General features: G+C 24.5%; 1 protein-coding gene across 1 annotated transcript; it reads left to right on the top strand.

The window, feature by feature from the left end:
* Window positions 1–3,177: 3,177 nt before the first annotated feature.
* Window positions 3,178–3,714, top strand: GO595_003215 (Vacuolar protein-sorting-associated protein 25; the record flags this gene model as incomplete). Its single annotated transcript, XM_067916211.1, has 1 exon — window positions 3,178–3,714. The coding sequence occupies one exon, from the start codon at window positions 3,178–3,180 to the stop codon at window positions 3,712–3,714; it is 537 nt and encodes a 178-aa protein (XP_067777016.1).
* Between the last annotated feature and the right edge of the window lie 6,287 nt (window positions 3,715–10,001).

The raw sequence follows: 10,001 nt of genomic DNA, 5'->3' as shown, positions 1-10,001 counted from the left end.
ATGCTGATGAATTGAATATAATGCCAATACATGATGATTTAGATTTGGTTGTTGTTGATCCGTATGGAAACATTTACTATGGTAATCATCTTGAAAATGATCAAGAAGAACATTGTTCAACTAATGAAAAAGTTATTCTTTATAAAGATAATAATGAAGTTAAAATTGGAATTTATGAAATTCATATTTTTAGTAATCCTAAATGCGATAATACACTTTGTTCAGTTGTTTTAACAGGCCCATTTCCCCATAATGATATACACAGAAATCCAATCGTATTGAAGTTTTATCAAACTAACACTTGCATTCATGAAAAAAATGGAAAATGTTTAAATGGAATCTTGAACTGTAATGAAGGGTATAATGGAAATCTTTGTCAAAATAAAATGGAGGAACTTGATACTATCGGATATACAAAATGTCTAGACCCATATGAAATTACATATTTTTATATTGATTTAGAAAAAATGAAACCTGATATGATCTATTTTGAAACAAATCTTATCGAAAGTTTTTGCGAAGATGAAAAATTTAATAAATATTCAAAGACTTCTTTATGGTTCCATAAAAATAATGAAATCACATTTAGCCAGTTCACTTTGATTAAAGCTTTGAATGATACAGATTCAGGATATGCAACTATCAAAAGTTATGGTTTCAGATATTTATATATCATGATTTTTAACAATAGAAATGCAAGAAAATCATTCACGTTCATGATAAAACAAAAGGAAGAACAAAGTGAACTTTGGTAATAAAAGGCTTAATAGTATGTTTTCAAGTATTATTAATAATTCATATCAATTGGTAAAAATCAGACTATAAAATATATTTTGTACTGCCTCAATTTTTTATAACATTCAATTTAAAATCCAGTTCTTTTAATATTTTAAGGGTTTTTCATATTTTAACATAAAATTAGAAAAAACAAAATTTAGTTGTAGACAATTTAAATCATAAAATAGAACAAAAATATATCAATGTACAAATATATATAAGAGTCAATAAAAAAATAATACTAATATCAATAACGGGATAATTTTTAAAATAATAATTATTTAAAATATACTTTATATAATCTATACATCTTAAGATATCCAATTTTGATAATAATTGACTTACATAGAAGATTGAATATTTAAAAAAAATAATTCAATTTAGTTAAAATATTGATTTTTTCCAATTTGTTTTGAGTTGTTGTGATGAAATATTGAATATATTTAGTCTTTATATTCTCAAAAGAAATATAATCAATTGAGATAACTTTACATAAATAATATGGGTATAAATTATGACATGTATATTTATTATAAGGTTTTGAGATTAATTTTGTAATATTTAATCTATTTATAATGTTTTTGTTTTGGTAATAATGTATTAAAACTTAGAAATAGAATCAACGATTGAGTACGATTACAATATAGAACTAATTATGGTCAATATTCGTTTATATAATTTTTCAATGGTTTTCATTCTGTTTTTAAGTTATACAGGATTTTCGAAACAATTTATTCATTATTGGAGGATCTGGACAAAGAAGAAAAAATAACTTTTTGAATTAATTTTGTGGTTACAAATCCATCAAGATTCGCTCCACGAGTGAGCGATACTCACAACAATGAATCACAAAATTAAACAGAAGATAAAAATATTTTAAACATTTTTCAATAATGCTTGTATATACTGTTTTAGATGTGGTTAATTGGTACAGTTTATTAATAAAACTTTTTTTTTTTTTTAAATTATTATCAAAAACATATTCTTTAGAATCAGTTTTATTTGTTTTTGGAAAAAACCATTAAAAATGATAATTTTAATTGAATTGTTACAAATGTAATTACCAAATTTTGATTTTGTCAAGAAATTGACTAGCATTTACGACATTCCCGAAACAGCTTAATTTTTTCGGGATATTGATATAGTTTGCAATATTTCCACTGGAGATATAAAAAAAAATTATATCAAATCAGAATCGAATAGATCAAGTGGGCATGAATTAAAAAACCGAAGTTGAATTCAATTTTTTTATTTTTTTCAATCGGTATTGAATTTTGATGGAATGGGCAAAAATTTACATTTAAGGGCCTTTTTTTCACATTTACATGAGTGAACATAATTCCATAAAATCAATTACACACGATTTTATATGGAATGGAAGTAATGGAAGAAAATTAGTTAATGAAATATTTGGTAATGAAGTAACATTAAATCGTTTGGTTTCTTTAGCATTAATTCTATCAAAATTGTCGAGTTTGCCGTTGCCACGTTGTTATAAAAGAAATAAATTTTTGATGATGCGATGGTTTGATGAAAATTATTCAACTCTCAAATTATATACGCCATTCATTTCGGTCGTTTATAAATAAACTATTGTTTCATTTTGCTTTTACAAGATACTTTTTTCCTAGATATCACATATAATTGGTTAATTTAAGTGATTTTGAAAACGATTTATCATATTCCAACTCCAAAATCTTATCTAATTCAAATTTTGAATTGTTATGAAACTTTGAATTAATATTATGTAAAATTTTCAAATTTCGGTAAAACGAAATTTGAATCAGGGGAAACCTGATCATATTATTAGATAATTTTAGCCCATTAAAAATGAAAATAATGCATGCCAATATTCAAATTAAATAATATCAAATTAGTTTATGATCAGAAATGAAATAAAGAAAATGATTTTCTTTGTGCTTGTAATGGTGTCTTATTTGAAATCAATAGTTAATGCAAAATTGATCCTCTGATAAACCGTTGGCCAACCTTGTGAATGTTCAAAAAAATCGTTTGGTAAATAAGCTTCTTTTAATGAAACCCCTACTCAAAAGGAATTATAAAAAAATTAATTTTTTTCAAATTGATATATGATAATAACTTCAGAATAATTATATTAGATTTTGAGTTTTATTCAGATTTTCGCACCTAATTAGGTGATAAAAGTCACTTTTGGTGTAATTAAAAGCCAAATAACAACAGAAAAAATCGAAAAATAATATAATCAAAATATTTCTAAATTATGTATATAAAATGAAGTATAAAACTCAAAATAATTTAACCAACATATATTAATAATAAATATAAAATATAATTAAAATCTACTAAAATGATAATGTTGACTCATCTAAATAAGAAATTGAAATAACCGTCAGAACAAAAGTGACAAAGATACCATAAATGTCAAAGCAGTTTCAATTTCCTCCAATATACAATTTCCCACCTTTTTGGACCTTACAAGAAGTAATGGAAACTAAACGTAGGCAATGTGAAATCTGGGGCTCTCTAATATTAAAATATACACAATTTCATAAGCAAACAGAACTTGATTTAGAAAAAGCTCTTACATCTGATTTGTTTACGAATAAAACAATAAACAGAAAGCTAAGTAAAGAAAATGCTATTTTCTTCTTAGAGAGATTAGTTTGCCAACAAAATGCTGAATGGATGAACACAGAGAAGACAAAAATCAAGATAATATGGAGAAAGCCGGAAGATTGGGGCTCTCTTTTACTCCAGTGGGCCCAGAAAAATAATTACACGAATACTGTATTTACATTTTACGAACTCCGCGAAGGTGATGACACAATCAATGAACCCTTCCACATGATGGACCAAGACATCATGAAGAAAGCTATCCAACATCTTGATAAAAAGAAAAAAGCCAAATTCATTCAAGGTGAAAATTTTGATGAATGTGGTGTCAAGTTCTTTTAATAAAAAATTGATTTGCCAAATGTTATTTTGTGTGTAGTACTTCAATTTCGAAAAATATTTTGAGAATATGTTTTACAAATTCCATCACATTTGTAATTTTTTATTGAAAAATTATTTTAAAATAATCAATTAAGATCCTTTCACAGAAAAGAAATGTGTAACCAAAAATTAATGTATAGAAAAGTTGATTCAGCATGTGTTATATATATAAAATCGTAATTTTCTTTAGATTTATTAATGATATTTTAATTGCTATGCAAACCTTAGCTTCTTTTAGCACGAATCATATCAGCTATTTCTGTATGACCATTCCAAGATGCTTTTTCAGATGCAAACATAAGTGGTGTCCAAAATAATTTAAATAATTTCCAAATATTATTTTGAAATATAAAATCATTAAAATAAATATAAAACAAAACAAATAAATATCTTTAGCATTAATATCAATTCCTTCTTGTTCAAGAAGTAATTTGGCTATTTCTGTATGATCATTTGAAGATGCATACATAAGTGCTGTTCTAAATAATTCAAATAATTTTGAAATATTATTTTGAAATAAGAAATTATTAAAATAAATTTTAAATAAAACAAACCAATACCTTTAGCATTAATGTCAATTCCTTCTTGTTCAAGAAGTAATTTAACGATTTCTGTATAACCATTTTTAGATGCATAAATAAGTGCTGTATTAAATAATTTAAATAATTTCCAAATATTATTTTGGAATATCAAATTATTAAAATAAATTTTAAATAAAACAAATAAATATCTTGAAAATTTAAATCAATTCCTTCATGTTCAAGAAGTAATTTAACTATTTCTGTATAACCATTAGCAGATGCTTCCATAAGTGCTGTTTTAAATAATTTAAATAATTTCCAAATATTATTTTGGAATATCAAATTATTAAAATAAATTTTAAATAAAACGTATAAACATCTTGAAAATTTAAATCAATTCCTTCTTGTTTAAGAAGTAATTTAACGATTTCTGTATAACCATTTTTAGATGCATAAATAAGTGCTGTATTAAATAATTTAAATAATTTCCAAATATTATTTTGGAATATCAAATTATTAAAATAAATTTTCAATAAAATAAATAAATATCTTTAGCATTAACACCAATTCCTTTTTGTTCAAGAAGTAATTTAACGATTTCTGTATAGTCATATTCAGATGCTAACATAAGTGCTGTATTAAATAATTTAAATAATTTCCAAATATTATTTTGGAATATAAAATCATTAAAATAAATTTTAAATAAAACATATAAACATCTTGAACATTTAAATCAATTCCTTCTTGTTCAAGAAGTAATTTAACGATTTCTGAACAAATAACTTCAGCTGCAATATAAAGTGCTGTTCGAAACAATATTAACAACACCCAAAAATTATAAAGAAATTTCAAAAAATTAATATAAATATCAGACAAATCAAACAAATATCATAATGATTAACATCAATATCTTTATGTTCAAGAAGTATTTTTACTACTTCTATATCACAATGATCAGTTGCAATCATAAGTGGCGAATAAAATATTAAAAATGATTTCCAAATATTATTTTAATACATAAAATTAATACGATTAATATTAAATAAAACAATTAAATATCTGCGGCATTAACATCAATTCCATCTTGTTCAAGAAGTAATTTTACAATTCTTTTACAACCAGACTCAGATGCGCAATAAATTGCTGTGCGAAATGTTTTTGATAAATTCCAAAAAAGATTTATAAAATTTAAATTGGAAAAATAATCACTACACAAACAAAATAAAAATCTTTACAATTAATATCGATTCCTTTATAACTAAGAAGTAATTTTGTTATTTCGATACATTTGTTTTGAGATGCTAATATTAATGCTGTAGAAAATCATTTGAAAAAATTCCAATTTTTATAAAAAAATTTTAAAAAATTTCAATAAAAATTATATCATTAAAAGAAAAATTTTTTGTATTAACATTAATTCTTTTTTGCTCAAGAAGTATTTTAACAATATCAGTATGACCATTGTATGAAGCATTCATTAGTGCTGTCCAAAATCGAATAAATATATTCCAAATTTTATTAATGATCACCAAATTATAAAAAATAATATTAAATAGAAACTTTAAACATTTGCACAATTTATATTAATATTTTTATACTCAAGTAATAACTTAACAATTTCTACATGGCCATTTCGTGCTGCCAACAAAAATGCTGAGAAAAATCAATTAAATCAATTCCAAATATATAAACAAAATTGCAAATATTAAAAATATATTTTCTTTTTAATAATAAAACATTTTTTTCACTTATATTAATTCTTTTTTGCTCAAGTAATAATTTAACAACATCAAAATGACCTTCATCAGAAGCAACAATTAAAGCTGTTTCAAATTAATAAATTAAACATGAAAATAATTTTTAATGCATCAAAAAATAGAAATATATCTTAAAAACAAAAAATATGCATTTTTAATATTAATATTAATTCCTTTTTGTTCGATAAGATATTTAACAATTTCAGCATTTCCCGATTTTGCGGCTAATATTAAAATATCTTTTGGAAGTTGATTCCCCTCAGCGCTATATAAAAATAGAAATATATTACCATTTTTTGCTGATTCAGTTATTAAATCATTTGTTTTTAAACCTTTTCCTAGTAAAAAAGAAAGAATCTCATAGTTATTAAATAATACACATTTCTTTCCTAATTCAACTAATTCTTTATCTTTAACATTTTTCTTCTCAAAAAAATAATAAAAAATTTCATTTCGATGGAATTCAATTGCTATTTCAGATGCGTTTGCAATTGTTATTTGATTTTGTTCACATAAATGAACAATTTCAAGATTTCCACCTGCAATTGCATATTTACCTGTGTTTTCTATATTTGCATTATTCAACAACAAATATTTAAAACATTTAATTGAACCAAAAAATGCTGCATAATCAATTAATGAAACATTTTCTTCATTAATAAATGAATACCTTTCATAAAGTGATGGTTCAATTGTTTGATTATAATCAAAATTCGTTTGTGATGATATATCTTGAAGTTTTTCGATTTCATCATTTCGAATTATTCGTGAAACTTCGTTTGGATTAACTCCTTCTTTTATTAATTTCTTATGAAGTTCCCAATCATTCTTTGATAGCTCTTTAATATCATCAAAAAATTTATCCGAAAATATTTTATAAATTCCTTTATAAATATTTTTATATGATATCTTTAATACATTAAATTCATCTTTTATTTTATATGGTGCAAAAGTTAAAGATTTTATGTTTCGCACAGTATTTTTATTGATAAGATTTTCTATAATTAAATTCCCTAAAAGATAATTTGATTCTTGACAATTCATAGAAATAAGAAAATCCGCAAAAATATCAAATAATTTATTGGTGAACACTGTTGATAATGTTTTCATAAATTGAATATATGTGTTAATATCTTTCCTTTGAGAAATAAATGATGAAAATATAATTTGACATATGGTAAACATAAAAGAATTTGGAAAATTCGAACCATATAATTTTTTTATTGACTCAACTGATTCGAGAATATTGGTTTTGTTTATTGCCCATATAATGCTTTGGACTTTTTGGAGGTGTCTGATAAACATGTTTTTATCCAAAAAAAGTGTCTAATTTTGAATACCAAAATACGGTTTCAATCCGCTTCAGATTTTTTTTTTTTTTGGTTTCTGCTTCTCTAATTTCAATGAACTTATAATCTTTTGCTTATACATTTATAAATTATTGATAAAATTTTTTTAGAAAATCTGTATATTGATATTAATTTTTTTCCAAAAACTATTAGTCGTTGAATCTTAAAAATGTATTTATAAATCATTTTGTTTCATTAAATTATATTTTCTCCGAAAACAAACCGAAAATATTACAGTGTCGTATATTAGAAAAATGTTTAAAAAATGTTTATTTCTTTAAAAAGATGAGGAGCAAAATGAGCATCAAGATAACAAAAAGAACAAAAAGTGGATCTGGATACTTGGTAAGAAGTTTTGGAGATGCCTTCCACTTGTCAACTATCTTTTTAACTTGTTCTCTAAGTTCTTCTTCGGTTCCATCATTGTTGATTACGATCGTGGACATTTCGCATTTCTTTTCTCCTGGAATTTGTGATTTAATTCTACTTGTTGCTTCTTCAATGGTAAATTGGTTTCTTTTCATAAGTCGTTGTAGTTGAATTTCGGGTGAAGAATAAACATTGACGACATCATCAAAAAATGATTTTGGAATTTTTGCTTCAAAAAAGAGAGGTATATCAATAATAACAATTGGGTGTCTCAATAACCAGTGTTTGATAGCAGAAAATATAAGTTCTCTAAAAACAATGGAATGAGTAATGGAATTAAGAATTCTTCTCTTAGCAGGATCGTTGAACACAATAGAACCAAGCTTTTTCCTATCTAGCGTTTTGTCTTCATTTAAAATATCATTTCCAAAATTTTCAACTATTTTATTATAAAATGGTTTACCTGGTTTTTGCAATTCATGAACAATTTCATCAGAATCAATTATTGGAATATGGTAATCTTCTGAAAATATTTTGTTGGTCGTTGATTTCCCACATGCAATACCTCCTGTAACTACAATAAGTTTCATTTTTGAAGGAATTTTTTATTCATTTTCGATGTGTACATTATATATAGGTATTTTCTTTAAGAAAAGATTTCGAAAGCGTTGCTAGTGTAGTGGTTATCATGCTAGCCTTCCAAGCTTGTGATCCGGGTTCGATTCCCGGGCAACGCATTTTTTATTTGTAGGTAAAAAACCAAACCCATTTTTTTATTATTCATTAAAATTTGTTGTTGGTATTCTTTTGCAACAAAGTAATCCTTTATACCAAAGGAATCCTAAAAATACGCCAAATAATAGCAGGTAAAATGTTATAAATATTGATATTATTCCAGCAGCAGTTGGTCTTTGATATTCAAAAACTATTGTTTTTTTTGACATACACTCTTTTGGAACATCAACTAAATTTTCTATTTTTTCAATAACCAAATCATTTTTGTTGAAATATTTTAAACTTGTTTTAAATTTCCCATCAAAAGTCAAATGTCCTATATTTCTTTTCCAATTTGTAACTGATATACCAATGCTTCTATAAAATCTTTCACGACTTTCCACGAATCTTTTCACACCCAAAGGAATATCCACATTGTTAAATTTTGCTGATATTTCAACATCACCAAATCGATATATATGAACCTTCAAAATCAAAGTTCCATTTTGCGTTAATTTTATTTTCTGAATACTTTCATTCCAATTTTTCATATAAACTATTGAACTATTTAATCCTTTCACAACTTGGCTATTAATTCCATTAAATAATTCAGGTTGTTGGTTAAAATCCTTAACTGAAATGCCATCAGGACTTCCATATTTCAAAAGATATAATCCTTTTGGATCGACATTGTAAGAAAATCTACAATAGGTTTGACTACCATTAAACATCAGAATAAAATCTCCACAAATAGCAACAAATTTATAAAAACTTCTTTGATTTTGATAAACATTGAATAAAAATTCACCTTTTTGATTCCTTGTAATTACAATTGGTTTTGAATTTCCGATTTCCATAATGAGCCCACAATGATTACAAATTATTTTAATTGGTATTTTGTTTTTTTGATAAAATTCGAGTCTTTTAGTAGGAATAAAAAGTACATCTGATGTATTAGGGAACAAAAAAGTTGATTTGAATATGGTTATATCTCCTTGTGTAGCGAAGAGCAATACAGAAGAATCAACTCTCATTTTTTTACTTATAATTTGAGCATTTTTATTTGTGCTAAATTCATTTGCAACAAAATTTCGTGATGAAAATGGAATTAAGCATCCAACATAAGGATGATTTCTTTTGTTTTGAATGCTCATAATATTATCAAAATCACATAAAGCATTTGTTGTTGTAACAAAATTTGCTAAATGCCTGATTTTTATTTCTTCTGCCTCATCTTTGTATCTACGAAATGGTATAAAATGCATACTATCTGTAGCTAAATTTTGATCATAATATATTAAGACTTGATTTTGATTAATCCACGCATGTTTACAGAGAGGTTGACATCCATGTATCTCAATAACAGCAACACTATCACTAAAACAACCTTCAGGAAGTTTTAATATTCCATATATTTCTCCTTTTTTCATATGAATAATTGTTGAACTTGTTTTATTATTATCTGTATAAGGTTTAACATCAAAGGCATGACATAATATAATTTTATCATCTTTTTTGTGCACATGATCAGACTCAAT

This window comes from Histomonas meleagridis (assembly GCF_020186115.1).
Source record: "Histomonas meleagridis strain 2922-C6/04-10x chromosome Unknown contig_20, whole genome shotgun sequence".
In the NCBI taxonomy this organism is placed as follows: Eukaryota; Parabasalia; order Tritrichomonadida; family Dientamoebidae; genus Histomonas; species Histomonas meleagridis.
The sequence above is the reverse complement of the archived record's forward strand: the minus strand, read 5'-3'. Positions and strand labels throughout refer to the sequence as shown.